The 26416-nt window shown below is 40.8% G+C and overlaps 1 protein-coding gene, 1 non-coding gene and 1 pseudogene across 2 annotated transcripts; 1 reads left to right on the top strand and 2 right to left on the bottom strand.

Annotated features, from left to right (window-relative positions):
- Positions 1-58: 58 nt before the first annotated feature.
- LOC144195123 (MYND-type zinc finger-containing chromatin reader ZMYND8-like) lies at positions 59-26393 on the bottom strand. The gene is made up of 22 exons (XM_077714541.1): positions 26226-26393; positions 21577-21786; positions 21245-21480; positions 14061-14134; positions 12374-12534; positions 11193-11414; positions 8686-8799; positions 8500-8592; positions 8343-8430; positions 8209-8264; positions 8045-8122; positions 7847-7962; positions 7257-7732; positions 7019-7147; positions 6580-6735; positions 5179-5691; positions 4706-5113; positions 4487-4614; positions 4264-4344; positions 2276-2354; positions 1848-2087; positions 59-1406 (listed from the first exon to the last, which is right to left on the bottom strand). Exons 3-22 carry the CDS (start codon positions 21256-21258, stop codon positions 1204-1206), a joined length of 3429 nt encoding a protein of 1142 aa, XP_077570667.1. The 5' UTR covers positions 21259-21480; positions 21577-21786; positions 26226-26393; the 3' UTR covers positions 59-1203.
- On the top strand, positions 9759-10548 carry LOC144199921 (uncharacterized; annotated as a pseudogene).
- trnak-cuu (transfer RNA lysine (anticodon CUU)) lies at positions 25911-25983 on the bottom strand. The gene has a single exon. It is a non-coding gene; the product is annotated as a tRNA-Lys (tRNA).
- Positions 26394-26416: the final 23 nt, after the last annotated feature.

The raw sequence follows: 26416 nt of genomic DNA on the forward strand, positions 1-26416 counted from the left end.
GTGGGAGGTCATGACACGGAAATTTGCGTATCATGGGGCAAACAAAACAGGAACAAACTACTGGGAACATGTTTATTGTTTTCACGAGTCAATTTACTGTATATTTACAATGTGTAAACATGAATAAGACAAACTCAAATGTACGGGTAATCATATACAGCCAAAACGTAGATTCTATGCAGGTATACACACATTTAAAGTCTTACCGGATTTTACATCAACTGGAAAAACTGTTTAATGGACTTCACCCGGTACTGACATTCATGAGTAATTTTGGGTAAATTATACACAAATAAAAATGTGATATCATTAAAACATACAAAGATAATAAATATTGTATATGTATTGTACCTTCTTAAAAAACTTTTTACACTTAATTGTTTAAGATATTTTTGATAGGTTTTATTTAAAGTAGGCCTGTGCAATATTGTTTGAAAAAAGACCTCGAACACAAAAAGGACACAATTGGAAAAAGACGGATCAATTATTCCTTGCTGTTTCATTATCTCACAATAGGATATTTAATGATTAAACATTTGAAGTGCAGCAGTGAGACATGTTATAAAAAATACTAATATTCTTCAGTTAGTTACAGTCTATTTCAGACAAGAAATCAAGTGGTAACAGCGAGAACAAATTTGCAATGTGAAAAGCTAGCAACCCCCACATTTGTTTAAATCAATCCAATGGTTTTTCATGTGATGAATTGGAAAAATCCACCAAAATTTCCTCCAAACATTTCAAAAAGGAAACCAAAACGTAGATCATCACAGGGGAGGCGTTGAATCCCAAAGTGTGACACGGGAAAGTCCACAAACGTTTTGGAAAACATGCCACACTCTAGAGCACAGTGTCAAAGTGGCGGCGGCCCAGGGGCCAACTCTGGCCCGCCGCATCATTTTGTGTGGCCCTGGGAAAGTAAATCATGAGTGCCGACCTTCTGTTTTCTGATGAAATTCAAGTGAAGATTGTAGATGATTTCCTCAGTTTCCTCATTTTAAATCAATAATTGCAAAAACATGTACTAATTTGAATGTCTAAAAATGATCTATCAATTAGCACGATAGAGAAAGCTGTCAATTTATTAATCAATTAATTTTGGCAGCCTAGTTGGAAGACATGACGCCCCTCCAGATGTATTCGAAACTCCCATGTGGCCCGCGACAAAAAAATGAGTTTGACACCATTGCTCTAGAGAGACAGTTAAGTAACAGTAACCCCAGTGCTGGTTTTGCTGTTTTCAATATATGTGGGCGAGCTGCCTTTGTCTGAAATGGATGAGGAAGAGGATGAAGCTGCTGCTCCCATTGGGGCAGTGAGACTTTGTGAAGCTGGGGAATTGCCTGTTGGTTTGATTGAAGTGTCTGGGTTGGGCTCTACCTCTGGTTCCTGTTGTGACGCTGAAGCTGGAAGACAGCAAACAAACAAATAAGACATCATCGCAATAGAATTATACACATTGGCACATTTTACATATTTTTGTGTCTGTGTCGGACAATACATGGTGGTAACTTTATTTTTATGGCAATGAATACCACCTAGGATGGCCCGGTGGGTGAGTTGTTAGCACGTCGGCCTCACAGTGGGGGACTTGGGTTCAAATCCAGGTCAGTCCACCTGTGTGGAATTTGCATGTTCTCTGTGGGTTCCTGAGGTATGAGTGTGAATGGTTGTTTTTGTCTCCTCGTGCCCTGCGATTGGCTGGCCACCAATTCAGGGTGTCCAACGCCTCTGGCCCGAAGTCCGCTGGGATAGGCTCCAGCACCCCACCACCGCGAGCCTCGTGATGATAAACCGTTTCAGAAAATGAGATGAGATGAAGAGCAACAGCCAGACCGGCTAATTACCTGACTGTGTGCAAGACTTCATGTGTTCTGGCCAGTGGGCTTGCTGGCACGGGTAATCACAGTAACTGGTGTTCCAACAACAATAAAAAATGGCTTCTTTCCTGCAGTTGGCACACCACTGTTTTTTCTTTGTCTCATCCACAGCTTGCTGCTTTTCCAAATCCATCTGCTTTTTCACCTCTGCTACAAGCCTTTCTCGCTCCTGCTCCAGACTCTGCCTCATCTCTGCCATAGTCAATTCTATGTGATGATTGCACACATCAAATAAATGTTTCTTAAGATTAGAAAACTCTTCCTTCAGATTTCAACAGCTGGATTAAATATTAAAGTTTAGTTTGCATACTTATTGGAGTATAAAATATTTGCTGTTTATGTGCGAAAGTCAAACCGAAAACAGTATTGTACATGCCCTCATGTGGAAAACATACCCAGATTGTGCTTCATCTCAGACAACTCCTGCTGATGCAACCACTGAAGCTTTTCAATTTCTATCCTTAGCCGTCGGATCTATGGAACGGCAAAACAAGTTACTGGCAAATTATATAAGGCAGGGGTCTGCAAACCGTTCCTTGAAGGCCCCCGTGGGCGCATTTTTGTTCCAACTGATCCAGCAAAGGCACTTTAACCAATGAGGTTTCTGCTGAAACAAGGAGCACCTGACTGCAATCCACTGATTAGACTTTTAGGACACCAGATGGGTTAAGAGGTGTCCTCGTTTGGAGTTGGAATGAAAACCTGCACCCACTGTGGCCCTTTGTGGAATAGTTTGAGGCCCCCTGATATAGGGCATCATCAAGGGGAAAAGTCTCCCAACTCCTGTCCTCAAGGGCCTCTATTCAGACAGTTTTCCATATCTCTCTCCACCAACACACCTGAATTGAATAATTTGGTCGTTATCAAGCTTATGGACAGCTTTCTGATGAGTCGATCATTTGATCAAGGTGTGTTGATGATATTTCAAGATAGCGGCGCGCACGGGTGCAGTGGCTCTATGCTGTCCAGTTTTGTGTTGTTCGTTATTCTACGGTCACCAGGATTTAATTACTCTCGGAAGAAGATGCGATATATCCATCACAACAGACTACCAACGGACCTACGATATCCCAAAGGACATCTTGGGACCTATGGGATCTCTGTGTATAGTCAGCCCACTCAGAGTACGTCGGCGAAGCGAAAGGAAGCAAACGCGCGGATGCCGGGTGGGCCTAGCTGCTAAGCTAAGGCAGCAATCACACTGGGCACCGCTTGCGAGTATCTTTTTGACCCATGCCAGATCCCTCACCCACAAAATGGATGAGTTCGAACTTCAGATTGCTATCAACAGCTTTGTTAGGAACTGCAACATTATTCTCATCACGGAAACGTGGCTACACCCGCAAATCCACGACGCCGCAGTATTGCTAGCTAGCCAAACGCTATTTAGAAACGATCGTTCAAAATTATTAACAGGCAAAAGCAGAGGAGAGGGACTTTGCATGTTCATACACAATGAATGGTGTTGCGACAGGATTATTAACACTCACTGCTCCCCGGATTTAGAGCAATTGGCGATACGGTGCAGGCCCTTCTATTTACCTAGAGAGCTAACGGTCGTCATAGTAATGGTGATCTATATACACAATCAGCAGAAGATATTCTCCCTGGAGATCTATTTTGCGACAAAATCAAACCCGGGTTTACAAAATATAAATTTTCATGGGTAAGAATCTTTTTGGGTCACCTTGTACCTCCGGATGCTGACGTCAACGCAGCACTTAATCTCCTGCTAACGGCTGTAAACAAACAGCAGCTTGACCACCCTGGAGTCTTTATTGTCTCTGGTGACTTCAACAAAGCATGTTTAAAGACTGTTCTGCCTAAGTTTATTCAGTAGTGAAGTGTCACACCAGAGGGGACAAATCTCTAGACTGTGTTTATTCTAATATCAAACATGCTTATAAAGCCACTTCCCTCCCTGACCTGGCTGGATCAGATCATCTCTGCCCATCCCCTACCCCTGCATTCACTCCACTCCGGAGGCTAACAAGGCCACAAATAAAGATAATAAAAACTTGGCCCTAGGATGCCCTTTCTCAGCTGCAGGACTGTTTTTCCCGCACCAACTGGGAATTTTTCGACCACCACAACTTCCAGCACTACACGGACACTGTACTTTCCAACATCAAAAACTGCACGGACAATGTCACTGTTAATAAACGAATACAGGTTTTTCCTAACCAAAAACCCTGGAGACACAGGCACGCAAAACCGCCTTCAGGTCAGGGGACAAGGTACACTACAGCGCTGCCAGAGCAGAGCTGAAGAGAGGCATTAAAAAGGCCAAGGTGGGGAGAGACATGGAAGACAGACAGGATGGATTCCCTAGAGGACCAGAGTTGGAGAACCCTGACCAAGGGTAATCATGGAAAGATTTTACCTCTGCAATTGTATTTCCTGTAGTGTTTTTGGAAAGGTCGTTGTATATTTCAGTCATTGTTCCTTTTATCGAGTCCATGATCTGGAAGGTTGTCAGATCTTGTCAAATAGTTTTACTTTGAAAATAAATGTGCAAGAAGTAACTTTAAAGTAAAACTTTTGAACTTAAAATGAATTGTTTTAGTTTTTAACAGTAGAGTACTGCAGTAATGTTTGGGACATACTTTGTTTGTGTATCTGGCTATATCTGCAGCTGCATCTGCAGAAGCAGATGAGATTGTCATATCTCCAGACAAATAGGAAGAAGAGCTACTGGATGCTGAAGTAGTCTGATGTGAGTCTTTTGATTGAACTGGATTTAAGAATAAAAGATGTTAAAGGTTTCACAAAAAATACGGTACATCAGAAGATTTTTAGACCAATGTGAGTGTTGGCTTGACCACCTTTGACTGCTTGTCTGGTCTGATAGCGAGTACTTGAAGAATTCTGATGGGACTGACTTTGTGTTGTCTGGCCTTGAACTGGTGACTGTGCAGTCGACTGCTCTGCCTGTTGTTGTTTCTGTGTATGACCTTTTTGAGTGGAATTCTGCATTTTTATGGGATTCCAAACGACTGCTCGCTGCACAGGATGGACTGTTTCTTTAGGCAACAGGGGCCGTTGTTTCTTCACTGTTGGCATGGTTGATGGGAGCGAGGGTTGAGTAGATGGATTACTGGAAATGTTGCTGGTATTTGATGATGTACTGGGCTGAGCGTTGGCGCCAGTGGAAACTAGGTTGGGAGTCTGCAAGCCATCTTTTAGGGTGGAAGTGGTGGGAGCAACTGCTATTGTGGAATTGGTTAATTTACCTGAGGAAAAGGAAATATTGAGATAAGATTGAAATGTGATCTCTGTAATGCCTGAAGTGTCTCACCGTCCAATTTGGGAGCATTTGTCTCCTTTAGCGTTTTGGTAGAAGAAGCACTACTGTCTTTTCTTGACCTCTTCGAGTCACGTGCTCCGTGTTCATCTCCAAGGTCAATAACAAGCTCTCTTTCCGAATCAGAGTCTTGTTCAACCATTGAAGTTGTATTAGGCGTTCTCCCTTCCTCTGGAACCTTTGGCTTGTCAGTGAGAGGCTGAGTATTGGTCACGCTAGGCGTTTCCTGAAGGGTGTCTTCTTGTTCATCGCTACTTTGTGCCTCTCTGTTCAAGATCGCGGGGGTGGATTTTCCCCCCGTCCTTACGAAAAGGTCTTTATTGTCTGCTTCTGTTTTTACTTTTGGTCTCTTCTGATCTACTTTGACCATTTCTTCCTGCACAGAACTCTTTGGCTTGTGTTCCTCTTCACTGACATATTCGCTATCACTAGAGTCAGATTTTTCAGAGTCTTCTGTGTCACTATGATCCACACCTTTATAAACATCTTCAGAAATGTCATCTATTCCTGAAAAGAGGGCATAGGTCAGAGGTCAAAACTTAAAAAGAATGTGAATCGGTGGTTGGTGCATCTGATATGAGCATGAATGTATAAATGTGGCTAGCCAACAGCTGTGGCCAAAAAAAAACTTCTGGGTAAATGCGCTTAGTCTTCTTTCGGTTATCGTGACTTCATTTATTGTACAATTATAATTCAATTCTTCATGATTTTTTATGTTATTAATTTTTTAAAAATAAGTTCATAAAAATATGAAAATCCACGCAGAAACTCACAAGCGGAAGACACTTCCATGTCTTCCGCTTGCTACTGGAACTCAGCACTGAAGGAAAGAAAAGGTAGTTATAATAGGGGTGACCCTACTTTGCTATTTTTCGATTATCGCGGCCATGTCTGGTCAACATTAACCGCGATTTTGAGGGATTACTGTTTTGCAAGGTGTGTCAAAGACTTGCCAAAAGCCCCCTGTGGATTTTATAAATTAATAGTACTGCACCTGATGCTATAAGCCACCACGAAGGAACAATTTTAAAAGGATGGACAACCACTGTTTGCTACAACAAAAGGACATGATGGACACTTATTAGGCCTTTTCAACTGGTACTCAAAGGACCGTATACTGGCAAAATTCAAACATTTTTCAAACTTTGAGGACACAAAAGTAAAATCCAAGCATTTTCAAGGAGCCATATGAACCCAGAATATCCCATATTAAGACATGAACGCCTGCATCATATATATCATTTCTTTAAATTTAGTTTTGTGAAATTGGGGCGGTGCGGCTAATAGCCATGCTCGCTTTATAGTTAGGAAATTATAGTACTTAAAACAGTTGTCATAAATTTACTATTTGGTGTTTCTTTCAAAAATTCATAGAAGATCAATATGAGATTTTACCAAGCTGAGCCTTGCAGCTTTCAATGGTCTTGTCAAGGCTCCTAATGGCCCTCTTTGGTGTGGAGAGAGGCGTTGAGCCAGGCTGTTGCTGTTGTTTCTGCTGCTGCTGCACACTCTCGCTCAGTTCTCTCAGATCCATCTCTGCTTTTACACGATCTGAACGTAATATTAAAAAGTTGCTTATTAGGTGAGTATATTCATTGTAATGAGTGTGAGTGTGCATGGTTGTCCGTCTCCTTGTGGCCTGCGATCGGCTGGTCACCGATTCAGGGTGTCCCCCGATTCAGGGTGTCCCCCGCCTCTGGCCCGGAGTCAGCTGGGATAGGCTCCAGCACCCCCCGTGACCTTAATAAGGTTAAAGCGGTTCAGAAAATAAGATGAGATGAGATATTTATTGTATTTGTAAAACTCGGAAAATAGGATAATAATGGGTTCTGACCGAGGTTGAGATTGAGAATGCCACCAGTGGATGAAGGCCTTTCCTGCTTGGGCACTAAGTTAGAGCTGAGTGGTTTGGGGCTGCCTCCCACACTGCCTGCTCGACCGACCTTTCCTGATACAGGAGATGCTGTAATGACAGAAAAACATTTAATCAAATTCAGTTTTTCTATATATATAAATATATATCTGCTACAAAAGGCGCAAGTTGGACCCAGAGAAATAATAATGCAACCTACCGCTATAATCCATGGATTCCTCTCCCGTGCTGTAGTGAAAGGCAGAATTTCTACTGGTCTTTTCCATATCTTGCTCTCCGTCAGACCCCGTGTGGACAGAGGAGTTTGTACTCAGTGGGGAACGAGGCATGTCTGTCATGGAGACTCTTTGATTCATACCACTGGGTGCTGAACTTTTACTAAGAACCATCTTTGGAGATGCAGTTAAATCAAAGTTAAAGCGCAGTTTATCAGGTTTTTCAGTTTTTACAGTGCCGGCGCTAGGATTAGAAGGGTCCAGTAGCATTTGAAGCTGGTTGTTAGGTGTGTATGGAGATCGAAATGGCGCATAGTTAAAAACCCCAAATTTCTTACGAATGTTATCTACATAAACTTCCATTTCTTGCATGGCACTGTTGAAAATGCTTTTTGTCTTCTTCACGGAGAAAGGGATCTCTTTAGACATAAGGTAGCAGTTATTGATGGGGACCCAAGCTCTGCAGAAAAAGTGAAGCAAAATTCATAAAGATACAACTCGACAAAACTTGACTATATTTGGCTCCCCTAATCCACAATTCTAGTAGTATAATAATGTGAGGAATTCGGCTTACCTGTCATGTTGTCCAAAGAACCGTGCATCGACCTGACCATCTTTTTCTCGAAGGGCCTTTGCTGGCCAGAAGGGGAAGCCTTTCAGCTTAGCCCAGACCAGCGTATGAGGTTGACTCTGTTGGTGTCAAAAAAAATTACTTAAACATTGAGATTAAACACACAAACACACACAATGTAAATTCAAACCAGTGACGTACACATGGCTCACAGAACCAGTTGTCCCTTTTTTGGCAGGAAGAGAGGAAGCACTCAGGGCAAATTTCAATCTCATTCATCTGCAAAAGCAGAGCACAGAGAAAGACATACATGTATAATGAATGAAATACAAAAACATTGTCATCATTGAAATTGCAATATTTACCTCATGTTCACAGATCTTGATGATGACTTTGGCTGTTGCTGTCAATTTGTGATTACCTAAAAGACAGGCAGAGGGACTAATTGTGAATTTTCTTTGCAAACTTGTTTTACTGAATAACCATGTCATTTAACTACCTCCATTATAAATTATGCAGTTGTGTAAGATCCACTTCATATCGGCCAGAAAGGCTTCAGTGCAACCATACATTTTCTTCTTTATGTTCTATTTAAACAAAAGGGTGAACATTACAAAGGTTATCACAAAGGATCATAACATTTTTTTTAATCTTACCTTTTCTAAAGTAGACAAGTCCATTGGGTGAAATATGTACTCAGCATAGTCAGGATGCTGTTCCAAGGACACGGGCTTCTGAAAGGGTTCTGTCTACTCAGTATAGAGAAAAAGGGTAAAGGGACCCATAAGAACATGTTTGATGTGACATGTTTGTTGTGATACCGTTTAAAGTGTTTGACTTACCCCAGGCTGCTTAATCTTTTGGAGTGCAAATTTGAGTAAATAAGAAAGTTGGTCTATATTCAACATTGTCATCGCTTTGCTCTGTGTTTCAATGCATTCAGCAACTGTTATTTTCTGAAACCAAAACATATGAGGAATGTCACATTATGAAGCAAGGAATGACCTTTTAAATGTATTTATAATTAATTGTATATTACATTTTCAACTGTGTATTTCACAAATTGCTGATTGTTCCAAACATTCTGATATGCCGTGTGGCAATCAAGAATGTAATCTCAAAAGGTTGAATCAAGGAAACTGGATTTTTCTTGTTTGTTGATTATGTTCAACTTCCTAAAAATTAGAATTTTAGGTATTGTGACCTTCTGTGGTTATGTTCCAGGAGAACTTGGAGGTGTATCAGATATAAAGTCTGTTGTTGCCATTGGTAGTGGAATGACAATCCAGCCGCTCATTCGCTCATCTTGTGGCAAAAGGCTAGTTAGGACTTCAGTATAATGCAGTCTTTGGGATGAATGTCAGGGCATTGTTATAGACTACAGATGATACACCAAACTCCTCCCCCATCTCTGTTTAGACAGCTTTTCAAGTTTAATATGTTAAACATGTAGTTTGACGAAAGTATAAGAAGCCGTCTGAATCAAACTAGCCATCCCTGAACCAAGCAGGTTTGAGTTTTTAAGTTGAATGGGGGCCATTTCAATGCATGGAACTGGCAAAAAAATGTAAGGCATGCAACTCCATGTAAGCATACTTGGACCATTCGATATAAAAAAAATAGCTTGGATATATTCTAACTAAAATATGTGTGTTTATTATTCCATTACAAAAGCCCCATATTTTTTGCCCTTATTCAGTTCAATAATAAATCCATAGATGAGGAAAGATCCTTGCAATGACTATTACTTCATCAAGATGCAAAGTGAGTTCAATAATTAGCATTTCAACACCCCACACCATGGCGCGGTCTGAAATGTTCATTGTCGGTGCATGTCCACTGTGAGAGAGATAATCTATAAAGGACAATCCAGAAATCGCATTGTATGATTTTATTTTAACTATTTATTTCTGTGATACAGCTGCATATCATTATTTGAGCTCCTGTCTATCAGCTAGAATTCTGACCCTCAAAGACCTGTTAGTCCAGCTTTAAAAGTCCACCCCCACTCCATGCATTATCCTGAATCAGATGTACCCGCTTGCAGTTCTTAGCTGCATAAAAACATCTGTAACTTGTAACATGGCCAAGATCAAAGAGCTATACAAAGAGACACCAGACAAAATTGTATACCTCTACAAGGCTGGAAAGGGTCTCAGAGAAATTGCCAAACAGCTTGGTGAAAAAAGGTCCACTATTGGACCAATGATTAGAAAATCATGAAGGTAAACATGATGGTTAATCTCAATCAGAGTGGAGCTCCATGCAAAATATGACACTATGGGATCTCAATGATCCTAAGAAATCTGAGAAATCAGCCCAAACCTAGAGGATAGAACTTGGTCAATGATGTGAAAAGAGCTTGGACCACTGTTTTCAAGGTGACTGTTGGAAATGCACATCATAGTTTGAAATCAAGCATGCTACGAAAGGCTCCCCTGCTTAAACCAGCACATGACAAGGTCCGTCTTAAGTTTTCCATTGACCATTTGAATAATACAGAAAAGTCATGTAAGCAGGTGTTGTGGTTAGATGAGACCAAAACTGAACTTGTTGGTCATACGTCAACTAAGCATGTTTGGAAGAAGAAGAATGACGAGTACCATCCCAAGAACACTATCCCTACTGTGAAGCATCAGGGCGGTAGCATCATGGATTTTCTGCCTATTGAACAGGACAACTCCACTGTATTAATGAGTGGATGACCGGGGCGATGTATTGTTTTGGGGAAGAACCTTCTTCCCTCAGTCAGAATATTGCTTATGGTTCGTGGCAATGACCTGAAGCACACAGCCAGGAAAACCAGAAAGTGGGTCCATAAGAAGCATATCAAGGTTCTGGCATTGCCTAGCCAGTTACCAGACCTACACTCAATCAAAAATCTTTGGTTGGAGCTCAAATGCATGACACTGATTTCACTGGGTTTCAACAAAATCCTATAATTGACATATTTAAATAAGCAAGAACAATCTCGTTTCCTTGATTAAAACCTTGGAAAATGAAAGGATAATTGAAAAGTGGTCCCATTCCCGGTCTAAAATAAAAATGAATAAATTTAAATTTAGCATTGTAAGTTTAGATGAAAAACAACAAAACAAATTACCAAAGCATCATCTACACTACAGCAGAGAGCCTGACACCCATGGCTTGCTTCATTTTTTTACATTGGGTTTTGAGTTGAAAAAAATTATACAAATATTGGGAGTTTTTAAAAGATTTCTAATATGACTAGTATTTTGGATTAATGACATGCATTAGTAATGCAACTGGAAAAATCAATGCATCCCTACTACCAACAGTCAGATTCTGTCATTTGTGTCCACACACACAAGCGTATCCACTGAGATACCTCACACTCAGGACAGAACCAGTCGCCCTCGGGCTCAGCTGGTAGTTTGAGGCACTTGGCATGGTACACCCTGGGACAGAGCTCACAGCAGAGCACCTGGCCCTCGCGGTGGCACAGCCAGCAGTAGAAGTCATTCCTGCCGTCCTGCGGTACAACATCAACAGGGTCTGTGGTGAGTGCTGGCTGCTTCATATAGTAAAAGGGACCATGTCTTAACTCTGACTGAAATGCAGACAAGAGAAAAAGGGAGCAAGTTTCAAAAAATACGCAGGAACACAAAAAGGTGCAGTGCAACAAAAACAAGGCAACAAATGCAGAGGGGTAGGCCAGGTAGGCAAGGAAAGAAAATAAATTCCCAAGCAGCTAATCTCAATAGCTGAGCATGTGACAGTTTCAACTGCGGGTCAGAAGCAGCTGGTTGAACGAGTTTAAGAGCTGAGCTCTGTACAATAAATGCAGATAGCATACATTTTTTTAACATAGTATAAACGACAAAATCTTCTCCTTTCAGTCTTTTAAAACATTTATACATTCATTTTCTGAACCACTTTATTGCTATAACCTAATCAGACTGACTCCAGGCCTTAGGCAGGGGAAACCCTGAATCGTCTGGGCAATTTAGAGTGTCCAATCAGCCTAGCCTGCATGTTTTTGGAAAGTGGGAGTAAATCGGAGACCCATGCAGGCCAGAAGAGAACATGCTAAAAATTTATTATTTATTTAATATAATTAAATATTATTTTTTTTAATTGAGAAACTGGGGAAAAAATATTTCTTTATGAATGAAATGTAATAGTGATCAGGTGATTAAATACAATAACTAATTCTAAACATATTCGATGGTGATACCCCTAATTATCTCAATTTCTGACCCTTTTCCGAGAACTATCGGAAATGTATACTATGCGCGTAAAATCGAAGCTAAGAACCAACATGTGAAAAGGCTTCACTCCTTGGTAGTTATTGAAAATGTTGACACATTTCAAAGGTTTTGTAAACAATGGGGTTAACTGTATCCTACACCGTATAAATAGAAAATTATTTTGCTTTGAGCATGCATTTTCCAAACCACACAAGTTATATGGAGTTCCAAACTTTCATTCTTAAATTGTGTTATGCTAAGAAACAATGCAGTCAAATCTTTTTTCAATACATTCTGAAACACTACTGAGTCCTCTTACTTGGTCTTTGTTGGAGTTTATGGCACCAGGCTTCTTCTTTTTCTTTAATGGACTGGGGGAGGTGTCGGATGGAGAGTGTCCATTGGAGGAGTGGGTCGGACTGGATACCCTTCTCTTCAGTGGTGCTAGGGAGCGTTCTGTTAAACCTGGTGGATCGGTGGCTACAAAGAGGTAAATCGTAAGTCATCATTTATATCGAGAAAGCAAAATAGCAAATACAACATGATGTATAATAACAATTCACGTTACAAAATGTCAAGCGAAATCAAACATCACTAAAAGCGTAAAGACAAGGACCGTTCGCCGAACGGACAGTTCGCCGGATCGTACTTTCGGCGAAACGTCCGTTCGGCGAACTGTCCGTTCGGCGAACTGTCCGTTCGGCGAACTGTCCGTTCGGCGAACTGTCCGCTGGAGTTTGAGAACACGAAATGATGGCCGGCCGTTCTCCTTCAAAATTTGCTGGTAGACAGCAGAATTCATTCTTTCAATAATTTCGGCAAGTCCTCCTGGTCCTGAGTCAAACAGCCCCAGTCATCACACTGCGACAATCATGCTTCACTGTTGGTATGTTGTTCTTTTGATAGAGTGCTCTGCCATTTTTTTCAACAAATGTAATGGGCCACACACCTTCCAATACGTTGACCTTTTGACTCATCACGTCACAGAATGTTCTTCCATAAGGCTCATAAGATGAAACGTAAGACGAGCCTGTGTTCTTTTTGGACAGCAATGGTTTTCACCTTGGAAGTCTGCAATGGATGCCAGCTTGAGCCAGTGTTTTTCTTATAGTAGGGTCATGAATATTGACCTTAACTGATGCCAGCGAGGCCTGCAGTTCTTTCGATGTTTTTCTAGGTTCTTATGTGACCCCCAGGATGAGTCGTCATCGCACTCTTGGAGTAATCTCTCTTTGTGGATAATGTCGCTGACAGTGGTGCACTGGAACCCCAAAGCCTTGGAAATGTCTTAGTAACCTTTTCCAGACTGATAGATGTCCATCACTTTTTTTCACATTTCTTCTTGAATTTCTTTGGATCGTGGCATGATGTAGACCGCTTCATTTTGTCTGACACATAGTATTTGAGTTTTTTTTTCATTCAAGATGTTGTAGTATTCAGATGTGGGTGTGGCCTGTGAAATTGAAGTCAGCTTTCCTACAATTGTGATTAGTCACAGTTATTTTGTGATACAAAATGGGGGGCAATTACTTTTTTCACAGAGGGCCAGACAAGTTTGTAATTTTTTTATGCCTTGGGAAATAAAATTATCATTTAGAAACTGGAATTTCTCTTTCCTTGGGTTTACTGTGTCGTACAAAAATTGATTTCATATTCTGAAACCTGTGTATGTGTGTGTGTGTGCGTGTGTGTGTGTGTGTGTGTGTGTGTGTGTGTGTGTGTGTGTGTGTGTGTGTGTGTGTGTGTGTGTGTGTGTGTGTGTGTGTGTGTGTGTGTGTGTGTGTGTGTGTGTAAATATGCAAAAACCATAGAAATTAGAAAGAGGGCAACTATTTTTTTGACAGCACCGTATCTTACACATCCTAACACTCCACATGCAGGTTGCTTTAAGGGGTCAGTAAATGAGCATACTGTGATTGTTAACTGGAATAAACACTAATTGAAAACATACATTTCAATAACATATAATAATAAGAAGAACAATTGATCATAGCCTTGTCACTTACCTTTAGATCGTACAGATGCATCCATCCCTTCTACCACATGTCCACCCTCTGTCTTTATCTCCTCCTCAGCCAGACTAGGAAGAACCAGGCAAACATAACCAGAAACGACAACACAGTCAGTACGGTTGTTCAAAAACCACAGTGGCAATAACAGTAAACAAGTGGAAATCCCAGAGGACCTACTGGCACTCCCCACATTTACAATGTAATTACAATCATTAGTTTTCTGCATTTCTCAGAGCATATGGCCTGATTTAAATCCATATTCAGTAACTGGTAACAAATCGGATGCAATCTGTATTTTGAGTGGAAAGCGAAACGCAATAGTCACCATGGTAACCATTCTATCTACTCAGCATTTGTCTACATTCAGAAAGATAAATATGGCTATGTCATGGCGTCAATAAAGTCGTTGATTTAAATGTTTTTCAAAGTCCATTGTTAAGAGGTGAGCAAAAATATTGTCACTAAATATTTCAAGCCTCAGTCAAACCACGCTTTGGGCCTTTTTTCTACATAACAAACATCAGGGGATCTTTAAAAAAATGTCCAAATGTATAAAATGATCCTCACGAGGGCGGCACAGGTGCTGGAGACTATCTCAGCTGACTTCGAGCCAGAAGCAGGGGACATCCTGAATTGGTGGCCAAGCAATCGCAGAGCACAAGGAGACAGACAAACATTCACTCTCCCACTCCTACCTAGGGGCAATTTAGAGTGTCCAATCAGCGTTACATACATGTTTTTGTGAGTGTGGGAGGGAACCGGAGTACCCAGAGAAAACCCCCGCAGGCCCTGGGAGAACATGCAAACTCCACACAGGTGGACAGACCTGGATTTGAACACAGGTCTCCCATGTCTGGCTGGCGCACTAACCAATCGGCCGCTGTGCCGCCCGGTTTTAGATACTTTATAAAGTAAATATTTTTAGATGAGAACAATTTTGTCTAAATTAGCCTAAATAAAAAAGGGTTTTCCCCACCTTTCTCTCTCTCTCTCTCTCTCTCTCTCTCTCTCTCTCGCTCTCTCTCTCTCTTTATATATATATATATATATATATATATATATATATATATATATATATATATATATATATATATATATATATATATATATATATATATATATATATATATATATATATATATATATATATATATATATATATATATATATATATTTACATACATACACACTGATGTACATGTATACAGTAGGTCTTGACACTCAGCCATTTTGAAAGAGTCTGACAGCTCTGATGGGAGGAAGGATCTGCAGAACGCTCATTCCTGCAATGCGGGTCTATTGCTGAAAGAGCTTTGGAGGGACGCCACAGACTCATGCAGGGGGTGGGAAGTAATGTCCATGATGGACATCATCCTGGTCAGCATCCTCCGCTCTCCCACTTCCCTAACAGAATCCGAAGGACAGCCCAGAAAAGAGCTAGCCTTCCTGACCAGCTTATTCAACCCTGTTGCTGTCTCTCTCCGTGTCCCTGCATCCCCAAAAGACCACTGCATAAAACACTGTAGATGCCACAAGTGTCGTAAAAAGTCCTCAGCAGTGTCCTACACAGTCCAAAGGACTGTAGTGTCCTCAGTAGGAAGAGGCGGCTCTGCCCCCTTTTATACAGGGCATCTATGTTTGTGGACCAGTCTAGTTTGTTCTTGAGGTGAACACCCAGACACTTAAAATTGTCGTTGAGGATTCCTCCGAAAATCAATGACCATTTCCTTTGTCTTACTGGTGTTGATGTAGAGGTGGTTTCGCCTACACCAGTCAACAAAGGCTGTGATGACTCCCCTGCACTCAAGGTCGTTCCCGTTCATCACTCGTCCAACAATAGCGGTGTCGTCAGAGAACTACTGGAGGTGGTAGGTGTCTGTATTATGTTTGAAGTCTGATGTGTAGAGGGATAAGAGAAAAGGGGAGAGCACTGTGCCTTGTGGGGGCCCCCATGCTGCAAGCTACCACCTCAGACGTGTAGTCCGGGAGTCTCACATATTGTGGTCTGTCAGTGAGGAGGTCTATGATCCCTGCGGCTAGGTGGTTCCTTAATCTAGCCTTTTCCAGTTTCCCTCTCAGTAGCACCGGCTGAATGGTGTTGAACACACTGGAAAGGTAAAAAAACATCATTCTCACCGTGCTTCCCGTGTTCTCCAGGTGTGAAAGAGACCTGTGCATCAGGTAGGTGGTAGCATCTTCCACACCAGGACGATAGGCAAACTGCAGAGGGTCCAGCTCTCCGTTCATCAGGGGGCTGAGGTGATTGAGGATGATTCTCTCCAATGTCTTGATCAGGTCAGAGATTAATGTTACCGGCCTTAAGAAGTTTGGCTCCCTGTGGTTTGCAGTCTTTGCAACTGGGAACACACAGGAATTTTTCCACAAGGTGGGGACCTTCTGCAGACTGAGGCTGAGGTTGAAAATATGCAGAATCGCTTTGCCAAGCTGATCCACAGTCTCTCAGTAGTCTGGAGCTGTGGCCGTCTGGACCGGTAGCCTTCCTTGCCACGATCTTCTTCAGCTGTTTTATCACCTGATCGACAGTAATGCAGAGACCGGTGGAAGAGGGGGGGAAAGAGGTGGAGGAGAAAGAGGGGGGATAGTTGCTTCTGGTCTGGGGGGTCAGAACTGAATCTGTTAAAGAACTGATTCAGTTCATTGGCCCCACTCCCTGTCTCCGTTCTCCGGGTCTCTCTCACTGTTGCCTCCAGACCTCTTTGGTGTTGCCTCTCTGGAGTCTCTTCTCTAGGTTCCTCCTGTAGATGGTCTTTCCCTTCCTTATCTCTCTTTTTGGCTCCTTCTGGACCATATTTAGACTCTTTTAGATCCCTGTTGACCCACGGCTTACTGTTGGATAAACAACGGACCTTCTTGGAGGGTACAATCTTCTCAACACAGAAGTGAATATAATCTGTGTCTCAGTGGGTCAAGCTGTCAATGTCTTTTCCATTTGAATTGCACAGCACCTCCCAGTTGGTGGTCTCAAAACAGTCCCTTAGTACAATGCTCGTCTCCTCTGTCCATCTTTGTATGATCCTCGTGGTAGGTTTTAGTTTCCTCACCATAGGGATGTAGGTGGGGATCAGATGGACCAGGTTGTGGTCAGAGCGGCCCAGTGGGGGCAGGGGGACTGAGCTGTATGCCTCCTTTGTGTTGGCAAACAGCAGGTCCAGAGTTTTTTGTTCACTGGTGTGGCATTTCTCATACTGAGTGAAGGTGGGGAGAGTATAAGCCAAGGCAACATGGTTAGAATCACCAGATATGAGAGACTGGAGTGTGACGTCTGCACCCGAGACACAGCAGCGTGAAGCACCTCACGAGTTACTGCCGCATCGGCCGAAGGAGGTATATACGCAGTTATTAAAAAATAACGTGTGAAAACTCCCGTGGGATGTAAAACAGCCTGATGCTAACAGCTACCAGCTCGATATCTAGAGTGCAAAGTTGCTCCTTCATAGTAATATGCCAGGGGCTGCACCTTCTACAATTAATAAAAACAGCTAGTCCCCCACCTTTCTTCATACTGCTCCCCTCAGCATCTCTGTCACATAATACAGATTTTCCGACATTGTCGTTGTTATTTGGTAAGCGCCGTTAGCTCTCCCATCTTATTATATATATATATATATATATATATATATATATATATATATATATATATATATATATATATATATATATATATGAATGATAATTATTGTTTTTCCACGACTCATAACACTCAAGCATGCACCTGTACTGATGAGGTATCCCTTTATCTATTCTTTTTTTGCGACTTAGGAACCCTACTCTCGGAGATGACTTTAAACTTGGGTCAGTTGCCTTTCGTCACATTACGAAAAATCTGCGATATCATAAACAAAAACCAAACAAAAGTGGTCTGGATCCAAATCGAAAACATCAGATTCCATGTTACTTGGCCTGTTGAGACTTCCAGGAAACAATTTCACTCAAGTGAGTTCAAGGCAAAAAGGTTCGACGTAAGTAAGTTGACGACAAAAACTCTAAACTGTTAGCATCACATCCTTTGGCAGAATGAGAGAGGGCCTTGTAACATGGGTATGGTCTTCATCCACGAGCCCAAGACCAGGGTATCAACTTGATTAGTTGGTTGAATGTTCTGTGCTATCTGGCTCCTTGGGAACATGTTGAATTTACGGGTTAGAACTCAAAAGGCAATGCTGTCCCACCATGTATTACATAATCCCTATTCTTATTACGTTGTACCAAAACCAGTTGACAAAACACAATCTAGTTATCTCAGAACTAACCAATACAATTCGGGCAGACATTCTAACACAGCTTTGAATTAGTTGAGAAGATAAAACTTGCTTTGGTTCCTGCGTGACAGGATTAACCAGTTCCTTTAATACTTTGGCATGTGGGTTTCTGGTTACAGCCAGTCAACAGTCAAACCTTATACACGACCCAACACTCCAGGCCTTCCTCTTCTGGACCGAGTGAACAAACAAGGGCCAATTGAAAATAAAAAGTCCAAGTCTTTCTGCTACTTGCACCAAAGCCCTGAAAAAGACAGCAAATTTGACTGATGATTTACAGCTGTCCAACAAAAGGAAGGCCTGTGAACTCCACCCCTAGTCAATCAGTCATACAGACATGTATCTCACGGGCATGAGAAGACATTCGTAAAAAAACCCTGATAATTTGAAAGTAAAAATATATTGTGATCAAATAGCATTATCAGACCAGCAGCTATGCTCCATCACACGAGCAGGTGAATAAATCCTCCACTGATTCTGGGATGAATTCCATACAGAGGCATGTTCCAGAACATACTCAAAGAATTATTCTTTGAAAGTCGAACCTGACCAATAAAACGGAAACCACTCCTTTATATTCTACTCCTGTGAGAGATGAGCTGGGTACTCTCATCACAGAAAATGGAGGCCACAGCTTGTCCCCCCCCCCACAAATCCTCCCGCCACCCCTGTGCCCCATCCCCCACTCCCAAGCTCAGACACTGGCACGTCCATGCACAGAAGGACCTGAGGTCTGTGGAAATTGAAATTCCGAACAGGGTAATACATGAAGATAGAGACAAACAATTATTTATAATAATCCGCTTTTGTTTCTTATGAATATGACAGTCTTGCAGTCATTACTTAAGATTTGAGAACGCAGAAAGGCCCTTAGACAGAAAACTTTAAAACAAATTTAGTTTGAGAGGAATAATCAATTTATCTGAAGAGCAAATTTGGAATGGTGCATCTTGAGGCTAATTAGATATTGACCTAAACTTTAAAAACAACCAAAAAATGATACAAAACCAATGGAAGAATATTAGGTCGGCATAATGGAACATCCTGAAACAAACGTCCATTGCCTTGCTATGAAAGACAATACGCAGACAGACAAAACAGGCTACCCTAACCCTAATGCATTTTTGCAAATGCAAAAAAGAAGTCATTTTACATTGTGAATATTTATATTTGTTACCATCCACATTTCCAAATGAAAATACAAAAGTCGTTTATAAAAAATAAAAAAATAAAAAAAAGAGAATAGAAATGACCTGGTTTTTATACAAGGCTGAATCAAAGAAGGCTGTGGAATTTTCCAGAAAGGCCTTCTCGCTGTTGCTCTCCCTCTGTTTGTCAATCTTTAACCTCTGGTGCATTTGCAATTGGCTGCAGGGCAACAGGGTGGAACATTATTGGTCGGCTGAGTTATGCCATCACGGATCACAGTGTGTTGGCTTCCCTCTTCAAAAGCTTTTTTTTTTTTTTGCTGCAATGCAGAGATTGTTTTCTCCCCCTTTAGCAGGACACTTGATTTCTTTTCAATGTACCTTCTTATTGATTAACATTCTATAAAGTAGAGAGGAGATTAAAAGGTCCATGAGGGAATTAAGCCAAGTATTTATAGATCAAATGTTTCTTTCAGTGGTTAATCAATACTATCTAAAACAAGATGTAGATTTATTTCCATTTATATTTAGGTCAGTGCAAACCTGACAATGATGGTTTTAAGAAATTTTATGTGAGTTGCACCTTTATTCATTAGTTCTTGGTATTCCTAGAGAAAAATCCCCTTTCCAAGACAAGCAAATACACAAATGAATCATCTGGGTACTCCTCATAGGCTGTTCAGAAAACAGTGCATAATTTTACCTTTTCAATGTCCCTACTAAAAAACAGATTCTTCCTGAAACTTATAAATGATAATAAAGGAATCCGTATGTAAGGAAAACTAACTAAAAGTTGCATTGACTTTAATCTTAAGAGTTTTCCAGAAAAGATAATTTTATTGACATTAAATTTGTTTGAATTGTTTCATAGTCTGATTTGTAAACAGGGTGAAACCTTAGCCAAGAATATATCCCTGATCACAAAATAGCCACTGTGTGAGGATAAGAGAGAAAGGAAAGGGTCTCACAATAGTGCTGTGCAGTTGGTGTTGCCTTGGAATGTAAACTCAGGGCCTGTGGCAATAAATAAAGGGAACCAACATTTTTTATTTTTAAGTTTGGATTGGATGAAAGACAAAAGAATCCACATCGGACTAAATTACCCTGTGTGGGATTTCCTTCATTAAATGTGGTGTGAGTTCTTTTATCAAAAATATTCATGTTTTTCATACCAACATGTCTGTGACATCTACGATACTTACAATTATGTAATACACAATCAGGAATTTTCATGGACGGTAAGTACCTCTACCAAATGTATATTATTTCATGGTTTGGCATGACACGGCGAGGAGAACAAAACAAGACAATCTACTCACAAATTGTATTCAACAACCCCTTCCCTCCTCCTACTCCATAGCCCATCCCCCATTCTTCTCTGTCAGGCTACAATACAAGGAAAAGCGACGTGGATGCCATTTTAAAACCTGACTCTCGTTTGCATTATGAAAAATAGGAAAGGATTTGTCATGGTCCACTTTTCGTCCTGTATGGCAGCCTGTATGTCAGGGGCAAGCATGTGACCCTAGGACACAGATAGGGAGCAAGGGTGAGAGTCGTTAACCAACCCCCCACCCTCAGCACAGTGAAGCAAAGAGGCCTGGCAAGGCCTCCAATCTGCCCCAGCTCCTCCTCCTGCAACTAAACTGATTTCAATGTGTGCACAGTCGTCATGAAACCAACAGTCACTACAACAACGAGAAGGAAGCCATGCTGTTAAGTTGAACTAGAATATAAAGACAGAGCTTACCTCTGTGGATGCATGGCTGTCTGAAACACTGTTATGTCAACACTTAAAAAACATGGAGGACACTCTCAGCCCTCACTCGGGGAAGGCTCCGTTCTTCAGGCAAGGCGATCAGGCCCCAGTGTTGTTAGACAGATCCTGACTGGTCGCCCTCCACGCAGGCGAGTTGAAACGCAGCATCTGATTGGCTAAAATGTTTCCTGAGTAATTATCTTTGTTCAGTGCAGGCAGAGGCAGCACTGTATGTGTGTCAGAGACAGAGAAAAGGAAAATAATGAGACTACAAGGTCCTCCAACACAAATTTACGTGAATAATATAAACATTCATGCCATACAAACCACACAGGAACAGTTTCTAAGTGTTGATCATGGTGGAAGTTGCCTTTTCTTTTGCCAAAAGAAGAAATGGGAGCATGTAGAGGTCGTAGCAAGACACAGTGGCCACTCCAAAAAAAGATTTTTTTTTCTTTTAGTGATGAGGGCCCTTGTTTAAACTCCTCCCTTCTGGCTGTTTTTCAGTGACACGAGAAGCTGAAGTTCTTCATCTAGAGAAAAAATGACTGTCGAAATAATACTATTGGGGGATGCACATATGCAATACAATTACATTAAACATTTTATTCGCACCAAAAAATAATAGATGAATGTTCGTATGTGTTCTTGTGTCCAATATTGTAGACTTGTTGTAAATAAATCAACACACAGTCATGTGCATTTTTTTAAAAACAACATTTTCTTTATTGTCTGAGTTTGTGGTACTAAATCTGGCTGATTTGGGGTTCAGTGTACATTCATTAATTTTCTCAAATTAATTTTCCTCAAAGGATCACAGGGGTGCTGAGCCTATCCCCCAGCCAACTATAATCACCATAGTTGGCTGGTGTAGGCAGGGGACACCTTGAATTTGTGGCCAGCCAATTGCAGGGCACAAGGAGACAGACAACCATTCACGCTCACACTCATACCTATTATATTGTTCAATTATTAAAGTAACTAAATTACCTTACTTCATAAGAAAAGAGAATATAAAATTTGATGATTTTAGTAGATTATTAAAAGTATGTTTGTTGTTGTGTTGTGCAATTAAGATATGACAACTCCCCCTTACATCCTGAAAAGTAAATAATAATAAAACCTACAGAAAATGTTTTTTTAAATGTGCCTTCAAACCAAAAGTTGCTGTACAATATGAAATAAAAAAAATAATCAACTGAATGCATCACCATTGGCAAGCAGAATACTTTCAGCTTCACAAAAAGAAAATTTACCCCATGTGGTCAGTTTTAAATAAGTTGGATGAACTGAATCCAATTTAACCCAACTTAACAAGTTTTAGATTTTTACAACGTTTTCATAACATTAACATAAAATGGCGAAACTCCTCGATATCAAGTTAGAAAAGGCGGAGAGTGGGGTTAAGGGTTGTTTCAATGTTTGTGCATGTGTTTAAGAGCCATTAAATTTAAAAAATATGTATATTAAAGGGAGATTACATGTGGATCTTTCAGCTCGGTGTTATCCTGCATATCATAATCGCTCGTTTTGGCTCTTACAGTCCTTTTGCTTTCATGCTCCCTGTTACCCACTCTATAGCTAACCATGCTACAAATAGCTGTTTGTTCCTTACAATCTTCTTTCCATTACTGAAGATTGGTTTGGAACTAGCGTTCACGCCACATCAGCAATATATAAAACAGCGTTGCATTTCGGTTCATCGAGCACATTAACTCTGTGTTCGTTGTCATTCCCAGTGGAAGTTTCAAATGTGGTCAAAGCTTTCAGGAAGGCAGAAAGTACTGACTCGATTAAAGACGACTTTGGTGAGATGCCCACCTGTTCAACATGAGTGATTATGCTATTGCTGTGTCACAAAAATACTAATACAGGGTGACCCAAAAAGATGCGTACCAATGGAAACGTTTTCGAAACTGATGGGTACGCATCTATTTGGGTCACCCTGTACTTTAACCTCGGAGAAAATTAAAAGAACTTGTTTATTCATGTTAGGAGTGAATGGAGTTGTCAGAAAGCTGATTTGTAATCTATTAATAAAGTTTAGCTGAACTTTCTGACTGTTTAGTTGACATTCCTTTTAGTGAAGCAACATCTAGCTAGTTGTTACCAGTGGCGATCCGTGCATTTTCTCGTAGCACCTTCAACGAATCAATCCAACCCTCAAAAACTATTTTATGACTATAAAACCTCGACTGCAGCTACAGCTGCGACACAAAGAATAAAAATAATCAATAAATCAATGCAAAAAAATGGGCAAAATCCACTTCCTATCAGCATTTATTGATTAAATAAAAATACTGGAGCTTTTCGACACTACAACCGGGCAAGTGGCGTGATTTCCCCGGGAAAAGACAGCGATGGACGTCAATGGCGGAATGGCAAAAGTTTCACTAAAATGGGGTAAAATCCACTTCCTAGCAGAATTTAGTGATTAAATACAACCACTGGAGCTTTTCAGATATCAGAACCGGGCCCACAATTGAAATATTATTCAGGAATATAGCCATATTTTACTCACCAAAAATCATTTTTAACTGTACACAATATCCATCCTCCTTTCTTTCTTCCTTCTTTTCTATCGCCAGCTAATGATGAAAGTCGAGCCTGTCCTGTCATATTTTTGGCGTAGTCCGTCTTGAAAATGTCTTTAAACCAACACAACAATAAATTTGCTCATGCAGCTCGCACCAAATACAGCTTGGTAGCTCTCATAGGTAGCGCACTGAAAGTGGCGGACACATCCTTTTCCCAGCTGTAACAGGCTTGCTAGCTTTGGAGTTGACCGCCCTTTGTTAATGATGTCTATTTTTTCTGGAAAAGTCAGTCTGGAAAATAGCTTTGTGAGCAAATCTGCAACCAAATCCATTTGTTTTCCTCCGTCGGCCATTGTGGGTGGAGTTCGAGATCTCTGGCTGGCTCACTTTGGCTTTGGTCTGCCTACTAGCCAATCATAGTTGGTGAAAGTGATGACGTATCCCTCCTTCTGCGAAATGGCCTTGGTGTCACCAAATCGATTTCTGATTGGTTAAAGCAACAGTTTTATAGACGCTTGTTTAATGCAGCAGAGCCCGCAGAACTGATTGTGAAGGCCTTGAGGCAGATTTATGACCCTGGCAACAAATAATGGCTTAAATGTGATTAGTTACATGTGAAATATTAAAACACACATCTGGAAGCATTACAACCAGGGGGAAGGGAATGAAAGGAAGTTAACAGACAATATGGAATTATTTAATAAATATTGAAGCATTGATGGACAAAATATAATATATGATTCAGATATTTCTTAGGCCAGCAGAGAAGGCCTTGAAGGGCCTGACGGCCCGCCAATGATAAATATATATAGATATGAATATATATATATATATATATATATATATATATATATATATATATATATATATATATATATATATATATATATATATATATATATATATAGAGAGAGAGAGAGAGAGAGAGAGAGAGAGAGAGAGAGAGAGAGAGAGAGAGAGAGAGAGAGAGAGAGAGAGAGAGAGAGAGAGAGAGCTACATACGAGCAGTCTACCTACGAGATTCTCGAGATACGAGGAAAATTTCGAGTTAATAATAAGTTCTAGATACAAGAACATTTTTGAGATACGAGAAAGCCAGGTGGTCATGACATGAGAGGCTGTTTATCATTGTAGCGTCTTTTTTGACGCATCTCTTTCGTGTATAACAGATATCTATGAGCACTGAATGGTTTCTTCACACGAGTTTCTCCTACATATGGACCAGAAAATGCACAACACGACAACACGCATGTGTGGGAAAAAAGAGGGCTTTCTGGGTAATTAAGTTTACTGTTTACACAGCACACAGCACAGCCAATGGCACCCTTTCTCAGAATAAAACTTCATTACCCACAATCAATATGTGGGTAGGCTGAGCTGTTTGTTCGGTTACGAGTGCGTTGTCGTGAAAAGTCCCTCCCAGAGACGTCTCCCTGTCACCCCCTGCAGTTGATCGCTGTTGACTGTGTGACTGAGTTCACGCTGTGAACGTGTGCTGATATTTATTAATTCATTCATTAATTTTCTGAACTGCTTTATCCTCGCTATGGTCACGGGTATGCTGGACCCTATCCCAGTTGACACCCTGTGACAGACAACTATTCACTCTCCGACTCGTACCTAAGGGCAATTTAGAGTGTCCAATGCAAGAAACCGGAGTACCCAGGGAAAAGCCACGCAGGCCCGGAAATAAATGCAAACTCCATACAGGTAAACCGACCTGGATTTGAACCCAAGGCCCCATAGCTGTGAGGCTGACGTGCTAACCACTCAAGCACCATATGTGCTGATATGTAGTTAAAATAACATGGTAGTTCTCACTTTGTGGCAAAAAAAAGATATGTTATATGTCGCTCACAACTCAGTTTTCTTGTTTTCTTTGAAACTTCTCTTGTGTGTGAGCCTACATCGATCTATGTGTGCAGTAACCTAGTCCAGATGCAATTTGAAGCCTTTATGTTTGAAAACTATACTACCATGTTCTTATTTATTTTTTAGCATGTAATAGAGATAGCTTGTAGCCCAGACCTACTGTATGTCCACATGATCCTTTCTATTAATGACATGTAAACAGTCAAAATAAAAATAATGAGGGGTGGCGGAAAAAATTGCAAAATAAGCGCCCAACGTGGGGCTCGAACCCACGACCCTGAGATTAAGAGTCTCATGCTCTACCGACTGAGCTAGCCGGGCTACGCTTGATACCTCTGACTGTCCGTTTTATAAAAGAAGTAAATCCTTGATCCCTCGAACTACCCTCTTGTCACATACTGACACCTGGTAACCAAAATTAAGAATACAACGATAATACGCCATTTTAACTGAAAAGCCATGATTTATTACTGGGTTTGAATAGTTAAAATACTTGCCAATGATAGAATAGACTAGCTACACCTGCATTTGAATTAACACACGAGGTTAGAAAAAATAGTTACCTGCTGGCTGTCATTCGCGTCTACCTTGGTTTGCCAAATGTTTTTATTTAGATTTATCGAATATAAATGGACCTCTAGATAGATTAGGCCCAACTACTCCATGTCAAATTCTTTGGTTGAAAAAATACAATAGATTTGGTGATAGAACGACAAGCAGCAACAGTTGAATTCGGTGTTTTTTTTCTTGATTT

This window comes from Stigmatopora nigra, chromosome 1, assembly GCF_051989575.1.
Source record: "Stigmatopora nigra isolate UIUO_SnigA chromosome 1, RoL_Snig_1.1, whole genome shotgun sequence".
Classification (NCBI taxonomy): domain Eukaryota; kingdom Metazoa; phylum Chordata; class Actinopteri; order Syngnathiformes; family Syngnathidae; genus Stigmatopora; species Stigmatopora nigra.

Coding starts and splice junctions, on each gene's coding strand:
- LOC144195123 (XM_077714541.1), bottom strand. Junction 8,800..11,192: donor GGTTCTGTCCTGAGTGTGAG/GTATCTCAGTGG, acceptor TTTTGGTTTCAG/AAAATAACAGTTGCTGAATG. Junction 7,148..7,256: donor GGAATCCATGGATTATAGCG/GTAGGTTGCATT, acceptor CTGTCATTACAG/CATCTCCTGTATCAGGAAAG.